The sequence below is a fragment of the Setaria viridis genome, chromosome 5, assembly GCF_005286985.2.
Source record: "Setaria viridis chromosome 5, Setaria_viridis_v4.0, whole genome shotgun sequence".
NCBI lineage: Eukaryota > Viridiplantae > Streptophyta > Magnoliopsida > Poales > Poaceae > Setaria > Setaria viridis.
In genome coordinates this window covers 1,256,872-1,275,794 of record NC_048267.2, presented here as the reverse complement: position 1 = coordinate 1,275,794, position 18,923 = coordinate 1,256,872, and the positions used below count along the sequence as shown (strand labels likewise).

The 18,923-nt window shown below is 42.6% G+C and overlaps 3 protein-coding genes across 9 annotated transcripts; 1 reads left to right on the top strand and 2 right to left on the bottom strand.

Moving 5' to 3' along the window:
- Positions 1 to 383: 383 nt before the first annotated feature.
- Positions 384 to 3,480, bottom strand: LOC117858265 (probable sarcosine oxidase). The gene has a single exon (XM_034741302.2). The coding sequence runs from the start codon at positions 2,125 to 2,127 to the stop codon at positions 898 to 900; it is 1,230 nt and encodes a 409-aa protein (XP_034597193.1). The 5' UTR covers positions 2,128 to 3,480; the 3' UTR covers positions 384 to 897.
- Positions 3,481 to 3,621: 141 nt separating this feature from the next.
- On the bottom strand, positions 3,622 to 8,939 carry LOC117858266 (uncharacterized). The gene is made up of 2 exons (XM_034741303.2): positions 8,236 to 8,939; positions 3,622 to 4,002 (listed from the first exon to the last, which is right to left on the bottom strand). The coding sequence occupies exons 1-2, from the start codon at positions 8,909 to 8,911 to the stop codon at positions 3,893 to 3,895; spliced, it is 786 nt and encodes a 261-aa protein (XP_034597194.1). The 5' UTR covers positions 8,912 to 8,939; the 3' UTR covers positions 3,622 to 3,892.
- Positions 8,940 to 10,136: 1,197 nt separating this feature from the next.
- Positions 10,137 to 16,154, top strand: LOC117858404 (serine/arginine-rich splicing factor SR30). 7 transcript variants are annotated; one of them, XM_072294109.1, is made up of 14 exons: positions 10,137 to 10,278; positions 11,175 to 11,267; positions 11,854 to 11,919; positions 12,102 to 12,176; positions 12,279 to 12,384; positions 12,465 to 12,511; positions 12,581 to 12,638; positions 13,068 to 13,117; positions 13,300 to 13,356; positions 13,463 to 13,551; positions 13,631 to 13,666; positions 15,502 to 15,535; positions 15,616 to 15,681; positions 15,761 to 16,154. In XM_072294109.1, exons 2-14 carry the CDS (start codon positions 11,181 to 11,183, stop codon positions 15,797 to 15,799), a joined length of 810 nt encoding a protein of 269 aa, XP_072150210.1. In that variant the 5' UTR covers positions 10,137 to 10,278; positions 11,175 to 11,180; the 3' UTR covers positions 15,800 to 16,154. The 7 variants fall into 7 exon arrangements, with proteins under 7 accessions (XP_072150210.1, XP_034597359.1, XP_072150214.1 ...); XM_034741468.2 differs by having other exon boundaries at positions 15,758 to 16,154; XM_034741463.2 differs by having other exon boundaries at positions 10,245 to 10,352; positions 15,758 to 16,154.
- The last annotated feature ends 2,769 nt before the right edge of the window (positions 16,155 to 18,923 follow it).

Sequence of the window (18,923 nt, the reverse complement as noted above, 5' to 3'; positions counted from 1 at the left end):
CGAGGCAGCCTGCGAGAGGTCTAGATTCGGTGCTATCACCCTATCAGGTGGAGAGTGATGTTGCAGCGTCATTACAGCGAAAGGTCCTACATGGTGATGGCCTTACCAGTGCGGTGCAATCTACTTCTCGGTTCAACGTCGACGCTAGGTTACGCTGGGAGCTTTCGGCGACTTCTTGACTATTTGGTGGTACGAGCTGCGGTTAGGCTTCGGTTCTGTCGCCGAGGTGTTGAGAGGAGTGGAGTTCGGCGACGGTTGATGTCCCAATCTAACCGGTCGATGTGTTGTAGAGTTAAGTTATGTGTAAGGGCGTGGTGCAACGTGCGTTAAGGATCCAATCCAACATGTCGTGTTTGCATGTTTTTATTTTTTATATATTTCCATCCAATCTTAACTTCATCTTCTTTATTAATACAATCTTTATTAAAACAATCGGCAGCTCCGTCGTAAGAAAAAAAAGACACTCGCTGATTAAGGGGTGTTTGGATACGAGGTGCTAAACTTTAACAGTGTCACATCGGATGTTCGGATGCTAATTAGGAGAACTAAACATGAGCTAATTATAAAACTAATTGCAGAACCCTGTGCTAATTCGCGAGACGAATCTATTAAGCCTAATTAATCCATCATTAGCAAATGGTTACTGTAGCACCACATTGTCAAATCATGGACTAATTAGGCTTAATAGATTCGTCTCGCGAATTACACTCCATCTGTGCAATTAGTTTTGTAACTAATCTATATTTAATACTCCTAATTAGCATCAAACATCCGATGTGACGGGTGTTAAACTTTAACCCCATAGAGCCAAACAGGCCCTAAATTAACCTCCCAAATACGACCAACCAGAAGAATCACAAAGGAACGTATCACTGATCCAGCCAGCATTCCAGTTCGTTAATCCTTGGCGTTTCCCATGGGGTTATCCTCGAACCGCTTGATCCTGAAGTGACCGAGCTCCACGCCGGCCTCTGCGGCCGTACTGGCCTTGCCGTCGATGGCCATCTCGGCCAGGATCCTCCCCACCGCCGGCCCCATCTTGAACCCGTGTCCGGAGAATCCGGCCCCGACCACCACATCCTCCCCGAACTCACCGCCAAGGAAGTCGATCACGAAGTCTTTGTCCGGCGTCATGGAGTACATGCACGAATGCCGGATCACCGGCCCGCCGGCGGCCTCGACGTGGTCGGGCATGAACTCCTCGATCCACCGGGCCACCCGCTCCGCCACGTCGCCGCCTCCGCAGGCCCAATCGCGGCTGTCGGGGTCGCACGGCGGGCCGCCGTCGTAGTTGATCTTGATCAGTCCCGGCAGCTCCAGCGACGGCGTGCTGTACACGTGCGGGTCGCCGTAGCTGGAGAACGTCGGGAAGCCGGACCCCGCCGCGAGCTCGAGCTCGCGCCCGGGCTTGATGCGCCAGTACAGGACCATCGTGTGCAGCGGCTGGATGGGGAGCTCCACGCCGGCGACGGACCTGAGCAGCTTGCTCGCCCAGGCGCCCACCGTGACGACGCACTTGGCGCCGCGGAACTCCTCGCCAGCGCTCGTCCTCACCACGACGCCGCCCTCGGGCCCCTTCTCGATGCCGACGACCTCGGCGTTGTCCCTGACCACGGCGCCCTTCTTGACGGCGAGCGCCTGGAACATGGCCACCGCCTTGGTGGCGTTGAGCACGCCGCCGCCGTGCTCGCTCGCCGCGGCTAGCCACCCGTCCGGGACGCGGAAGGCGCCTCCCCACCTCCGGGCCAGGTCCACCTCCTCGGCGCCGGCGTTCCCGACGGCGGCGGCGAGCGCGGCACTGTCGCGCGGGCCCATGGAGAGCTGCGGCGCCGGGGTGAGGACGCGGTAGCCGGACTCGGCCTCGGCGTCCGCCCAGAGGCGGCGGGCGAGGCGCACCATGGGCGGGTACTGCGCCTTCGGGTACGCGTCGCGGATGGTGCGGGACTCGCCGTGCGAGGAGCCGAGGTGGTGAAGGAGGTCGAAGCGCTCCAGGAGCAGGGCGCGCGCGCCGCGGGACGCCGCCGCGTGCGCCGCGCAGCTGCCCATGATGCCGGCTCCCACCACGATCACGTCGTAGTCGAAACGGCGGCCCGCGGCGGTCTCGGGAGCTTCTGCGGGCGCGGCCATGGCGCGAACGCTGGGTTGGTGTGGTGACCTTTGGATGCGAAGTGGGCAGATGAGTGTGCTACCGCTAACTATAGTTGCACAGAGTGGACTTATATATAGGTGAGCTTGGGACTTGGGAGTTGGTGTGCAAGTGCAACGTTGCCAAATTGTAACTTGTCATAGAAGGGATTGCGTTTCTGATTTGTACTGGAGTTATTTTCTCCATACAAATTACAGTACATCTTTATCGATGAACCATTGGAACCCAGTGAGCGCATATGCCAAAATGTCAACTTCCGATCTTGGATGGAAGTACTTTGTCGACTGAGAGATTGGACTTTTAAATCGTAAATGTGAGCTGCCGCTATTTCTAAATAATTTGAAGCGATTCAGAAAAAGAAAGAAAGAAAACCTTTGCATAATATCGCGGGTGGCATGGCATGGCTAGCTTCTTATATGCAAACAGCCTCCCCGTGGAGTGTAAGCCTGTAAGGTGCAACACACCTGCTGCATGCTGTTTCAGTAAGAAAGGGGAAAAAATGACAACTATCAATGGCTCAAAAAAATTATACTAGAAACATTTTTTTGCGAAGAAAATTTACTAGAATCATGCATGAGGTATGGAAATGATTTAACTTAAAATATCGTAGTCAAAATGTCAAATTGATATGAATAGAGTAGCCAGTTCAAGGTTCTTTCTTGTTTTTAAGGACACAAGATAGGATGACTTGTGTGTGAACTTCCGGAACATATTTTAAAAAGCTGTGTAAGGTAAGGACATGGCCAAATAAGAACTGCACTAGATCGACGGGGCCAAGTCCTACCAAGACGCCAGAATCAAATGAAACACATGATTGCGTGGTCGTTCGTGCATTTGACACCGGTCGCGTGAGTACTCTATTGCTTGCTTAGGTCATTGCCTACGATGGAGAAGACCAACCAAACCTGACTTTGTTTTCCCAGAAAGATACCAGGAATTACGTGGTTAGTTGGTGCACGAGTACTTCTTCATGTGTCTCTTCTTAATTGCTATATTAGTGTTAGTAGTATTGTAGTGCCTTGTATATTTTAATTCATGTGTCTCTCCATGTTGCTAGTTGTTGTTTCCTTTGCACGTTCTGTACTGCATGTATATCTGTACTCTCCATCATGTTTAGAACAGGCAAAGTAGCAAACATGCTTACCAAAGCAGAGGCCCGAGTCAGTTCACCGCTTATCCACCGCAGTTGCGCAGAAACTCAAAACGTCCCCCAGCAACAAATAGAAAAGGTCTGGTATTCGCAGGATTACACAAACAAAAACAATGGTGCCGTTTGCGGGGAGAATCGGCTTCTCTTTTTTTAGCAGACGCTATTGAGAAGCAATACCAAAAGGGGTCCTACAGATGTTCAATACAGGATAGCACAAACAATAGCTTGTGCTGAAACCAATAGCGGTACTAACCACTACAGCTACGTGAGCTAACTGAAGATGAGTATCACCGATTCAGAGTCATATGTTAGCACTCAAAACGAAGAACGTCAAATCAGCAGCACCAGCATAACACGACAACTCAAAATGTGTCTCGCGCATACATAACTCTTCCGAAATAACATCAGGGCAAAATTCTCGCCCACAAACTTGGGAACTACTGACTGTCAGCAAACAACTGTACACATCCGAAAGGACAAAATACCAGTGACTAGTTGCCTGCTCTATGGACACTTGCCACAACAAAGACGCATGAGATATGTTCTGATAACTACCGCTGCTAGTGAAGCAAAGCTACAACATATGCATAGATGATTCACCTGAGGGAATCCAACATCCTCACATCATGCTTCTTGCGCCTGCAGCGGTGATGGCTCTTCTGCTCCCCGAAGTTATTGTCTCCACCAATTCTCATTTTATTCATATCTACAATGAGAAAGTAAGAACAGCAGTAAGAAAAGATTCTAGGAGCACACAGATAAAAAAGCATACATCGCAACACAAGAATGTTTTTAAAATGAACTTGCAACACATGAATGTTTTTGAAATGAACTTGCAACACAAGAATGTCATCCAAGCAAACTTCCAGTAGAGTTGTAGCTGCAGGAAACCAATACCAGGCCATGAATTCGTGATAGCACGATCAACATAAAAAGTGCACCAGAAAACCACAAATTTTAGTAATGAACACTATCTTCAATCAGTTCACTGCAGCAAAATATAAGGTGCAAGTTTACACATAACAGCATCTCATGATGGCAAAACATTTAATGTGTAAAAGAACAACTGAAACATTACTAACTCTGAAAGTATGGTCAAATAGATTTTTTTAAAATCCTTAGTAAAGAACTATTCATGCAGACTGATGCTGTCTGCATACCAGTATAGCACGTGTCCATGCAGAATGTGACTATTAAAACATGATATTGCAAACAGTATGTGGAACATCATTTGATAAAAAAAAAAGCACTCCTCCGTTCTGCTATATTTGTCCACAGCACACCATGCGCACATACCAAGTACTGGTTTCAAGAAAAAAACAATTGTGAAATGACCTTCGAGGCCCCTATTAGATTTCATAATATAACAATTCTCTTATATCAGAAAATTTAATTAGGGGTAGGGAGTGGAAAATTGCAATAACAATATCCTCAATTGAAAAACATTGTGGGACGTTTTCTCCCAAGGCCATAGACAAGCACTGTGGAATGAAGTATATTTACAACACCTAACAGACTCCATATGCAAAAAGATTTATGACCACAGTCCACATGTCAGATTTGCCAATTCAATTAAACTCAAACCTTGGGTGACAGGTTCCGTTGGTTCTTTATTGTTTGTATATTTTTCAGCCTCAATGATTTCAAAGCCATTCCAAGACTGTATGAATCCAGGAGTCATTTGAATTAACCTAATACCTACAAAAACAGCCAATGCAACATAGGACCAAACCACCAGTATATTTGGCAACTGATCAGTAGGGTTTGGAAGCTTGACAACTATTTAACTTCCTAAAATTGTATAAGAACGCAAAATTACTAACAACAAAGTGCAATCATACATCCAGGAAGCATGACAGAAAAGACTAAATTTTATTAACAATTCCCAAGCCATATCACAGGCTAAACATAACTCTTGTCAAAACTATGGTGTTATACCTACCAACTCACATTAGCTGGGTAGCTACTGTGGCCAGCATTTGGCCACAACCTGGTTTCAACATTATGACCAGCGCATATTTCGTTACATCTTTTTCTTGGGTAAGACGTAACAATTTTGATTCTTTTTTTTTTACTCTGGCTCTGCTAGGACGAATCATTAAATACATTTTCTGCAATACTAGATAGCATGGCTATTGAAGAAATCACTAATAGCCAGAGAAAAAAATCAGCTCATAAAATTTTAGAATAAAATGCATTGAATTAACAAGGTATGTGCAATACGACATTAGACATGCATGGAACACCAGTAGTTCAATTTTTTTAAAAAAAGTGTTACAACAACCCTTCCAAGTCTGTAGGTACTACAGCAATAGCTACTAGCCTAGTACATTCATTATATAATGCACATATTGCTAGCTTGCCATGTGGGCCCACTCAGCAGAACAGAGGACCTGGCCCCTGGGCAGGTGTGGAAGAGTTTGTTTCTTGTTTGTTTCCCTCAAAGGAAGGTCAAATTTGGTTGTTATTGGCTTATTGCTGCCAGTTTATGTAAGGCATGGTATTATCATTCACAAGGCAATCAAGAACTATCCAAGCTACCTCTCCTCCTCAGCCATGTGCTTGGACTTTGCTGTGCTACCATCAAAGCACCACATAAACGGATAAACCAGTGGGCCTGGCCTTAAAGAAAAACTCGACTACGGGGGAGACTCCCCTTCGGCTTTTGTTCTAAGAAGGTGCCATGCTTCGAACCGGGATAAGGACAAGAGTTTTCAATTACCCGGAGTTCAACGCTCTAACTGGTCCTTGGCAGTGGTCCTGGCCTTAAACCACCAATTTCACACAATTATCCTATCAGATCTTTGGCACATACCATGGTTTAACATAGCCAGCTATAGCGTCTGGAACGTCCGGCGCTAGGATAGGCAACATTTAGCCCTAAGCTGTAGTTTCTGCTATTAGCGGCAATTAGCCAGCTAAATCCGCTAAATGGAGAGTATTTTCGCCACTAAACATTCTACTATGGTCGAAATTTGCATGGGCCGTAAGCCTTCTCAACGTGCGTCGTGTGGAGGCCCAAAAACGACCGCATATGGCTGGGCCGCGATCACCTTATCCCTAGCAGTTAGCCCATTCCCCATTCCTCTCCCCAAAAAGAACAACAGCGGTGGCGGCGGCGGCGCGTGCGACCTGCGGCGGTGGCAGTACCTGCGACCTGTGGTGGCGCCGGGACATGCGGTGGCAGCTCCTGTGACCTGCGGCAGTTTGGACATGCGGCACCGGCAGCAGCAGGAGCTGCACCGATGTGCTTGCTACGGCAGCGGCAGGCAACACGCATGTCCACGTAATGTTCCTTTTGCTCCATGTTTTTGTGCATAATCATCTGATTATGCAAGGTATTTTATAAACCCGCTAAACGGGATTAGCAGAGACTATATCCGCTATAACCAGCTATAGCGTATCCAGACACCTGCCGCTAAATGCCATAGCCGGCAATTTTAAACGCTGGCCGCATACCATAACTTGGTCCACTTATTCTGAAGTTTTGCATGGTCTAGCAGCCTCAGCAGAGGCTGTGTTTCTGAAACTAAATCAGTGGACAAATAAAAGGGAAGGATTCATAAATCATAAGGAGTTAAACTGAAACCTAACACACCATTCTGTCAGCTGAGCAATGCTTAACCTTAGCCAACTTGCTAAATGTTACTTTCCAAAAAAAAAAATAGCAGATGAGATATGTCGAAAATCAAAATGAGAATGAGATTTTATGCATATAGAAGCTAAATCTTTAAACAAATAGAAACATCGGAAAAGGTATCAACAAACATGGATGTTGCTAGCACACCTAATATGAGAAAGCCTTATCTAAATTAACCATATCGTTGGATTACAACAACAAAATATGTGGTTAAATTACATAAACCCATAACCATAAGGAGTATTTGTGCTACCAGTTAGAAACTGGTTCAACTTGGATAATTAAAATTGCAGTACCACAAGATCAATCTCAGATATTTTTAGGAAAGCGACACAAATTTACATGTTAAAGGACATAGTGAACTTCACCAAAAACAAAACCATTGATATACACAAGCCAAACTAAACAAGAATTTATGCTTGCGAATTCCTTGCGATTTTTTAAGAAAAGTCCAATCTGAAAATTTCACAGATCTCATCTCACAAAAATAGATGGAATATAAAAGAAGCCTAGAGAGATCCTATACATATGCTGATATGCATATGGAAAGCAAGCTTCTCACCAGACCAAATCATCTCAGAACTACAAGATCATTATTTCATTGTAAATATAAGTCATTTGAGGTATGTCCCAAGTCAAATCTTTTTAGCTTTGGCCATCAACAGCTAATAAAACATACAGAGTGACTATATAGCATCAATATCACTAGGTTCATCTTGAAAAACTTTCATAAGAAATAATTCTCTCTATATGAAACAGTAATACAATATATTTTAATAGATTGCTAGTCGAAGTCCCATCTTTTAGACCATGTCTATGTCATAAACAACACATATTTGTGATCGGAGGGGAGTAAAGAAGAAGAAAATTAATCGGGCACAATCATTTTGTCAACTGGACCACTAAAAGTACATTGTATGGGTACAAACAAGTGCATTTCCCCTGAAAACAATTTTGACTCAACTAATCCGCTGCAAATATTTGTGTACCGAGAACTGCAACTCGGAAAAAACGACATTAACAGCAAGGAACGAGACTATGGAACCAAGCACAGAGGAGCTTGATAACCATAATCATTTGATTCCCGACAGAATTATCCAAGGAGTCAAGGACAGAATCTCAATCCACATAGTTATCAAACTAAGTTGTTCTAAATTTCTAATAGAAAATTCTAATTCAAAGAACTGCACACCATGATGCCAACAACAATGCCAATAGCTCAGATCTACGTGGATTCGAGGATACTAGAAGTTAAAATCAGTTACTATCCAAAGAATTGAACACAAGGACGCTAATCACCTCCAATTACCCCGCCCCAGAACAGCTGCTGCCTCCCATCCTCCTCCTCTTCGTCGATCTCATCTCCGTATCCGAGCTCCACATCGCCACGGTACCCAGGTTCGCTCCCGTACCCAGAATCGGCTGCGGCCGCCTCCGCAGCCGCGCCGGACCCACCAGTCCCCGCAGCAGCGCCACCAACGGGCGCCGGGCCGAACTCCGTGGCCATCAGCACGTCCCTCATCCGCACCTCGCCGACATCCGACGCCCACATCTCACCGCTGGAGTCGGTGGCGCCGCCGCCCCCGGCGCCGCACGTGAAATGGAAGTCGGAGCACGTGCCGGATCTCCGGCGGTCGCTGCTGCGGCCGGACACGGACCGCGAGCCGGCGCCGCGGCGCCGGCGCTTGCGGAGCCCGAGCCACCGGAAGGATCCGCCGCTGCCGGCCCCCGAGGGGGCAGGCGTCGGGGTCTCCGCGTCAGGGGGGTGGGCCGAGGATGCGGGTGCGGTGGAGCGGTCGGAGAGGCAGGGCTTCTTGTGGAAGGGGTGCCAGGAGGCGACGGCCTCGGCGAGGAGGAGGTGCGGCGGGTGGTGCCGCAGATGCGGGGCGCGCGGGGTCATCGACGCCGGAGGAGGGGACGCATCGGAGTTGGGGTTCGGGTTGGGGAGCGGGCACGGTGGTGGCGGTGATCTCATTTTGTCTCGGTGGGGAAGGAAAGGCTCGGATATCTGAAAAAAATTTATACTAGACTAGAAATATCTTTAGGAATATCAAAATCTGCAAAAAGCGGCAAAAAGGGTAAAATTGGAAAAGTTGTACTACCAGTAACTTCTGCGTTGACTCCACTCCCACCTGCTCGTCGACTTTTGCTGACCCAAGAGCGAACGGGCTAGTGGGTCAGCTAGGGCCATCTAATACACCAAAGTTACTATTGTAGTCCAAAAATTTGTTCATCAATTTTGAGAAGTTCTGAGGTGAAAAAATCTTCTTGACTTAACTTTGATAACTTGTTTACAGGTTAATGCTGTTGGATTGGATTTGAACCGAAGGTATTGATTTCTAATTACAAAGTTCGGGCTTAAATTATTGATTTTGGAGCGTGAAGATCTTATCAAAGGATATTTAAGTTATTTCATATATTTGTTGATTTCCAATTCTAAGAATTGGAAAGTTGAGATTTGAGAATGGATGCTTTTATAGAAGGAAAAAATAGGATTATATTATGATGAGGTACACTATCGTGTCCCTACACCCTATTTTGTATTAACGTTCAGCATTGAGATATTGGGTTTCAACAACATAAATCCCAATCTAAAAAACAAACATAAATCCCCTTTCGATAAAAAAAAACAACATAAATCCCTTGCTCCAAACGTTCCGGTAAAAATACTAGGCGTGTGCAAATTATGATTCAAGCTCGGTTTATTGTTCCATCTAATTGTTTTGTGATCCTAAGGATAGAAGATCATATGGAGGAGACTCCTTGAGCTTGAAGCTGTGCTAAAGCAGTCAAAAATAGGAGAGAGGCTGTTGGCTATGAATGATTTTAGCTAGATAATCGGCTATGTTGTATTTCTTTTGCTAGGTTTTGATATAACTATAAGAGTATATGTTAGACTTGTTATTGGTCGCTAGCTGGTAGGTTCTCTACCAAAATTTGAATTTCTAGTGTAGTTGTTTAGGACTGTAACTTTTGGGAAAATGTTTAAAAACAAGCGAAACCATTATATCCTCACGTACAAAACAGCCAATAATCATGACCTGCGACTGGCGAAGGCATCAGGATTCGATCCATCACATATCATCACAGTTGAAGCCCAGAGCAGCCCACATGCCACACCGTCAGCACTCAGCGCGACGCAACCCGGCGCGGCGGCGCACACGCACGAATCTAGAAGCATCCCCGCAGACACAACCCGCAGCCGCCAGCTATATCACTATCAGTCTATCACCACGGGGTTGCTTGTCAGCGTCGCAGGCTCCGTCTGCTTCCGTTCCACCACGCGGCGTCGCCTCCCGGAGTCCCGAACCTTCTCGAGCCCCCCCTCCTCTCCCCCGGAAGGTGCGCCCTCATAAATCCCCACACACTGCCCAGTTTCTTTCTCTTTCGTTCGCTCTAATTTTGTTTCAATCATGGTATGATCCCCAACCTCTCTTTGCCGTCCCTCTCTCGTCGCCTCTTCCCTTTCTGTGCTTTGATCTGTGAGGCGATCGAGTCCAAACCTCTCTTTCTCCTGTGTTTGATGCGTGGTGCGTTGGTAACCCAATCCATTCTTAGCACCGTCCGATTAGGTTCTTGGCCATCTTGTTCAGCTGTCATTCAAACTGAATTTCGGGGGATTTAACCGAACCCTTCGCGCTACGTTGAAGCCCACCCCGTCAGTGTATTTTTTAAGGCATAGTTGCTACCATACCTAGATCATCTCAAGCCCTGATGCAGATGATTGAAAACTGTGTGTGAAATACGTATGTGTAGTTTGATTACTTGCAGATCAGCAGGTAATGGGAGAAGGAGAATATGTCATAGGCTCATATAGTCGTATATAGTGCTCTTGTTACATTTTCCCCACGAACATCGTTTCTTCATTGGTTAAGGATGCTACTTCAGATTTTTTTTTAAAAAAGATAGTATTTTTCACAGTCCATCTTACAATACTCAGCAGTAAGCATTTAGTTGCCTCTCACCATGTTCTTATTGTTGTTTCAACTTTTAGGATATTTTAGAACCTGTCTCTTCCTATTACCATGCTACTAGTATAATCCTGAGAAAATTGGTGTACAATTTTAGGAAAAGGAAATATTCACGTAGAACTATATATTTTTTTTTGGGTTACCCTACTATCCTCTGCATATTGTGGCTAGAGACTTTGTGAAACTTCTAAAATCGCATTGTGCTTTGCCCCCTACAACTTCCCATATATGAGACTATGACGTGCTTACCTTCATGGTTGACTGCAGAAAACAATGAGCAGACGTAACAGCCGGACCATCTATGTAGGCAACCTCCCTGGGGACATCCGTGAGAGGGAGGTTGAGGATCTCTTCTACAAGGTGAGTTGTACTTATTTTACATGTACCTTTGTCGGACTTTTCATTTTTTTTCAAGCAAGGACTAGATTGGTCAGAGCATATGTCAATTTCTGACCAGGTAATAACATTTTCTATCTCAGTAATATCAGTATCATATTAATGTGAGAATATTAGTTTGGAGTTTAAGTTTTGCATATTTTTCTGTTATGATATTAACTAGTATATTATCTGCAATTTGGTTTATGGGTTGCACATGAATTATTGTTTGATTTCAATCTGTGTTCTTTTCCTTGAGTTATGTCAACAAAAGAAACTTTGCATATGTTGTGTTTCTCTGAAGTAAACAATGTTCTCTGTTTTGTAATGTCGCAAAATCCATTTTACTGTGTCTCTACATGACCTGTGCTTTTAATCATCTATTAGTCTAAGACCACATAAGGCACGATTAGCAGCATTTGAAACCTTGATGATGCATGTAGTATAACAAGAAATGTCTTGCATAAGAGAATGGGTTCACACTGTAGTATTAGACATTAGTATATCTATTAAATCTTGTATGACAATATGCATGCCTTGATTTTTTTTTCTTCAATGTATGATTGGGCAGTATGGTCAGATTTTGGATATTGACCTGAAGATACCTCCAAGACCTCCTGGATACGCTTTCGTTGAGGTGAGGATAATTTGCTGTGGTCTTACTTTTAAATTTTATTCCAACAGCTCTATCGCTCTTTTCAGTTTTATAATCAATTTGATATCGTGTTTTGACCATTACAAATCCAAAGCAAACTAGCTGATAAAATTTGGTTTTGACGCAAACAATCTGTTGTTAACAAAAATTTGATGCTTTTGTAGTTTGAGGATCCACGTGATGCTGATGATGCAATTTATGGGCGTGATGGGTATAACTTTGACGGCTACAGGCTGCGGGTATGTATACCAAGATGCATGTTTACTTTATTCAGTGATTCTGCCTTAAGAGAGGACTTTTTTTTTCTTGTGCCTATATGCTGAAAATGTGTTTCTACTCAGGTTGAATTAGCTCATGGTGGAAGAGGTCAGTCTTACTCTTATGATCGTTCAAGCAGCTATAGCAGCGCACGCCGTGGAGGTGTTTCTAGGCGTTCTGATTACCGTGGTTGGTACTTTTGTCTTATGAGTAAGTTTACCTACAGCTCAATGCAGAGATTCTCATAGTTCCATTTTCTGAACATGCAGTTATGGTTACTGGTTTACCTTCATCGGCGTCGTGGCAAGATCTGAAGGTACTGCCTTTGTAACTTACTTCTGCTTGTAGTGTTTGCTGGAAAGAACTTCATTTTACTACATTTCAGGACCACATGCGACGTGCTGGTGATGTTTGTTTCTCTGATGTATACCGTGAAGCCGGAGGTTAGTAGTTTGAGCACTCATAAACTCATTTCCTGTTGTTTCGTTGCAGCATACGGTCGTAAACATGATCACTAATTGCCTTTCCTGGTCGCTGTCCATGGCCGACTAGGCTGTGCTTGCTAGGTCGATCTGTGAATCTGTGATAGTTTCTGTGGCGCGCCTGTAAGCTAGAGGCTTGGGTGTGTGTGTGTGGTTTGCGTCTTCGTACTGGGTCCGGCTTTGGCTAGACCCCTTGTTCTCTTTTCTACCTTAATGAAATGGCACGCATCTCTCCTGCGTTGTTCAAGAAAAAAAACATGATCACTAATTGTTTATATCATGTTGCCTAAATTATTGCTTCATTTTCCTTTGAAATATGAAATCTTCAGGCTTTATTCTGAATTTCCACATATTGATGATATTTGTTCCTTCTTCTTTCTTGTGCTGCAGAAACTATTGGAATTGTGGATTATACAAACTATGATGACATGAAATATGCGGTGGGTTTTGCATGTATTCTACTCATTGCTTTCAATATGATCTTTAACTATTTTGTATCATCTATTATTGTTTCAGAGGGTCTATCTGACTGTTGAAGAGAATGCTCTAATTAAATGTGTGTCCTTTCCTGTTTCATGTAGCATGCTTTACTCTTATACATTTTTCTCTTGCCATATTGCAGATTAGGAAGCTTGATGACTCCCTGTTCAGGAATGCATTTTCAAGGGCATATATCAGAGTATGTTCTCTTGTTTTTCCGAATTTAGTTTTATAAATTGCTAAAATGCCTGGCATCATGTCTATTTGATTATGAAACCATGCTGATTTGTTAATCTGTTGCATAGGTGAGGGAGTATGATGCTAGATCACGAAGCAGAAGCCGTAGCCGCTCGTACTCGAGAAGCCCCAGTTACAGCAGGAGCAGGAGTCCAAAGTATGTATATGTATATGTGTTCACAAATTTTACATCCAAATCTTATGGCACCAGTTCTTATTTGTTGCTTCTTACTTAGATCTGTTTCCTGGTCACCATCACCTGTGGATGAAAGGTATGTGAATCTATATTGATGGAAAATGTACATTTGTGAAACCGAAAGTGCTAATGTGGAATCTGCATGCTATGCCTGCAAATTTATTGTTAGAAGGAGCAGGATACTTAGTACTTAATCCTCAAATAAATGGTGAAAGCAATCAGATCTTTCCCTGTGTCACCTTTAACATATGGTACAGAGTACATCTATGGCGCTCAAAATTATTGAATCCTCACTTTATGCAGACATGCCATCATTTTGTAGACTAGCCCGAAGATGGGTGCATACTGTAGTAAAATTGGTAAGAGAGTGCTATGTTAACTAATTTACTTCCTACCATGTGATATACGTCCAAAAAGCAAAATGCCTTTTCAGATCTTAGAGCCTGCCTTGTACAAACTTATGCATATGCAGCTCCACATTTTTAAGCATATGCTCTACCCTAACCTTCTAGATCATGCTCCTCGAAAGTTTTAAGTTTTGTCTCTACTACAAACTTCTAGATAAATCGTTTAATGCTGAAGTAGGGAGTGTTGCCAAGTCAGAGAGGGGAAATGGCTTATAGTATGCAGTAAGAGAGTAAAGAAAAGGGCATCACCAGAATTTAAGTTTCTTTCAAAACCATGGTTTTGTCACTTCTGCTGCTGTATCAATCAGTCATCTCTATAGCATGGCAGCACCTCTTTGTTTCGTCTCTCTCTCTCTCTCTCTTTTTTCTCATGGAGAAGCTTCAGTGCTCTCCTTATTTTTTGACTTCATACATCCCTAACCCTGAGTTCTTTGCCGTATTTAACAAATAAATGTACTACATATATGGACTCAAATTATGTTTCCTACTTCATATTTTAAAAGTAAAAACAAGGACTCTATATATGAAATTCACCTATGTTCACCATAGATTTTAATCATAGCCTGCTGCAAAAGAAATTCATTCTTTTTTTTTTTACTAAAGCCGGAAGGAAAAAACAAGGCTAGGTGCCTGAATTTTGATTGATATACTTTGGAATGCTTCGTGGTTTATAACACTCATGATATGTTTTTGTGATGTACCAATTTCTCTTTAAACTAGCATGACTTGAATTTACTCTGGTTCAGTGATTACTGATTAAACATACCGAGCTTGCTGGCTAACCTGCACTGCTCAAGGTTTGCTTTTGTTTTTCCTAGATCTGGCCATGCCCGCAATCTGAGGACTGCATTGGTAGAATATTGGATGTATTGAGAATCGGAGTGGATGGTTTGGGACTTTGGATAGTAGAGCTGGATTGTGATGCATGTATGACAAGTGGGCTACAACCAGTCTTAGGAGCAAGATAGGACTGACAGTAAGGATATTTAAAATGGATCTTGTGGTGTTACTGAAACAACTGTTGACTATATGCGCTTGAATTTCAATGGCACTAAATGGACCTTAAGTCACAAGTTTTTTGTTGAATTGATATTACCATCCTGGTAAAATTTTCATATTAGTGCTTCTTGCACACTAAAAAATTATGTTTTTTTAAGCATTTTATTGTAAATGTGCATTCTGAGCTTGCTCTTATCTCAAATAAGTTGACACTAATAATAATATTTAAGATGCACTTTGCTTAGTTTGCTTATTTGCAGTTCCAGTTACGACCTGAATACCTGATAGGCTTAAAAACAATATTATTTTATTGGAAGTATAAAGCATAAACACCAAAATGTGTACTAAGCATTGTAGCTCCCCTTATGAACCAATCCATTTACATGCTGTGAAATATTATCTTTTTATGAGTATCTCAAATGGTATGTTAGTTATGATACAATTTTATATCGGTTCTATTAACGCATCATCAAGTAACAAATTTTGTTTCTGGAACCTTCTGCAGATCGCTATCTAGATCCCGATCCCCTGTCTCTTCTGTAAGTGTTCCAAGCTTCTCATTACTCAGCTACACCATGAAATGGCTTGTTCAAATGCAGTTCATTTAACTCTTTTGCAGCCTTCTCGTGGAAGATCTGCAAGCAGAAGCCCCAGGAGCAGAAGCGCATCCCGTTCCCGTTCTCCTGTAATGGCAAACTTCCTGAGCAATCGCTTATTGTGTCGCTAGGAACGTTCATGCTAATCTAATCTTTGCTTGCTAGCAGGTGAGATCTGATTCAACTAGGGAACCCTTGAAGCGGTGAGCAATTATTACCAGAGAAAGGAAAGGAAGTTGAGAACATGCACTACCATCACAATGATCTGAATGATTCTGTTGTTGCCACTGCTCCCCCTCATTTGGGAGGTTTGCTCTTATTTAGTATTTAATAATTACATTATTATATTGCTAAAGAGTAAAGAGAGTCTTACTAGGCATAGCGTACTGGTGTAAACTGAACTTCTATGTCCTGGGCCCTTGGCACTCAGGTTTCATCATCAGTTCAATTGGTCACTTGCAAACACAGTTGTGCGGTCGATGTACTCAGTTATTTGGTTTATCGGTGCTACCTATATGCTATTACTCATTAGAATGATTCAGTTTTGAGCTTCTTTGGAACATGTAGCATCATCGTGCAACTTGGACCAGATTTGGCTGAATTCTGCTAGTTTTGTTCCTTGTCTTTTAAGCCAAAGTAGGTTGACAACGGTGTTTTCTGTTGAGTTCTGAGCGATTGAAGCTTAAGCTTCTCAAACCCCACCGCCAAACCCTGACTACCTTGATCCATATCTGCCGATGAGCATGTCGACGCAAGGGTTAGGTTGGGAAATTTGACCGGTTGTAGACGCAAAACTTATCCGGAATTATGACAAGCTAATGACAATATTTCATGGTGCAGAAGCATGAGCTTGAAGATGTACTCCCTCCGTTTCAAATTACTATGTACTTCCTCCGTTCCTTCATTCCAAATTACTATTCATTTTGACTTTCGTTTGAAATTACTATGTACTTCCTCCGTTCCTCCATTCCAAATTACTATTCATTTTGACTTTTCTAGCTTGAAGATGTACTCCCTCCGTTCCGTTCCTCCGTTCCAAATTACTATTCATTTTGACTTTTCTAGCTTGAAGATGTACTCCCTCCGTTCCAAATTACTATGTACTTCCTCCGTTCCGTTCCAAATTACTATTCATTTTGACATTTTGATTTTTCTAGATATTCCTTCCTCCGTTCCAAATTACTATATACTTCCTTATTCCAAATTACTATTCATTTTCTAGATATATCATTTTACTCCCTCTATTCCTCCCTCCGTTTCAAATTACTATTTATTTTGACTTTTCTAAATATATCATTTTTCTATGTATCTCCATTTTGACTTTTCTAGATATATCATTTTACTCCCTCTGTTCCTCCCTCCATTTCAAATTACTATTCATTTGACTATTCTAAATATATCATTTTTGCTATGTATCTAGATATAACTGTTTGCTATGTATCTATATATAACTGTATATGTAGAAAATTCAAAATAAATTGTAATTTGGAACGGAGGGAGTAGGATGCTTATGATAAAATAATTATTCATTTTAAACTAATTAGCTTATCTTAAATGTTATATCTTTTAAAAAAGAAGAAAGTCATTGTTAGTATTAGTGTCCGATAGAAAATATTGTGAATGCAACGTGCAGGACTGCAAGGCTAAGAATGAAACATGCAAGAAATATGTGAATAACATACCACTATGGTTCTTGTGTGTGTGGTACCAATTACCATGTATTTAATGGTTGCGAAATAAAATATCACAAGTGCCAGAAATTACAAAATAAACACTATCCTCATAAAAAACAAACAAAAGATTCAAAGTTCATCTTGCGGCAAAATGCGTCGAAAAATCAAATGGCTTCAAAGTTCCTCTTGTATGTGCCTGCTCCTTGTGTGGTACCAATTACCCTCAGGCTCAAATTTTCTGCACCTTGGAACATATTTCCAGAGTAGAAGTACAAACAAAACCTTTGATTCCGTGGAGGACTCAAACACAGTGACCTCCTCAGAATATTATACAAATCGCCCCTGCTTAGGACCCTCTGTAACAAAACGCCCCCGACTTGGCTGGCGTTCTTCCACTCCCGCAAGTAAGAAAGGGAGTACTCTTCACCGATTAGGCAGGTCCGTCCGGTTCCTCTCGATCGTCTTAAGCCGGCCGCCACGTGTACAGACCCCACGTGTTTCCTTAATATCGAAACTCTAGTTCCACAGTCGATCATAAAAGAACAGTCTATTTATGGCATTTAAATCCATCCGTGATGATTTCTCGACAGTATGGCATTGCTCGTGGTGGCAATCTTGATCTCGAAATTCTGATTCCGCGATCGCCCGTTAGGAAACGCTCTATCTGTGCATGCGCTTTCCCACATGTTCCCTTAATATCGGAACTTCAATTTCATAGTCGACACGTAAAGAATGTTTATATTATGACACGTGCACACTCCCATGTGCACAAAACCTACGAAGTATTAATACCGCGTGTCCTTTCAACGTTTTGTTCATTGTCTTTCTTTCTCCACATCAGTTCACTTTATCTTGATCTTACCATTTCTATCTTAGAAGATTCAGTAGAGGGGCCGAAGCCTTACCATTTCTATCTTAGAAAATTCAGTAGAGGGGCCGAAGCCTTGTGCAACCATGGACACAACGTTGATGGAGTGTAGCGACAATGCCACTTTTCCCCCTTCTCCCTTTACTACACCACGACACCATCCTACATATAGTATAGCAACTCAAAGTAACATGGTGTATTTACGTTTTGAGTTCAGCAAAGGATCGTTGGGTTATTATAAACGATTTGCGGGGATTCTATTTCACCCGTGGTGCATGTGTGTTGTCATAGCTTGTCTTGGTTTTAAATCTATTCATGATGATCTATTAACAACATGGCATGCTCACGATAGAAATACTCTATTTCTAAATACTTCATGCGTGCTCTTTTCACGTGCAAAAACCTCACATCTACCAATGTTACACATCCCTAGACGCTTTGGTTTTCGTTTCCCAATCATTTTCTTGTCTTCCGCCTCAGTCCTTTTCTCTCTCTCTTTTTCCTTTTATTTCTTCGCAAAAGTACTAAATTTTTTCTTTGTAAATATTTCTTAATTATTTTTTAAAAAATATATAACTAAAAATATTTAACAAAGTTCAATGTATATTTTTTGATAATTTATAGAAAAAATTATTGACTAAGTTTTTTCCGAATCCGAAAATCAACATTAATAACATTTTTCCTCGAAAGTTATATAAATAATGTTTTCCAAAATGCCAGTAGAACCTACTACTCTTTCAGACTCTTTCCAGTGTCGCCAATCCTTACCTGAAGCCCAAGAAAGAAAAAA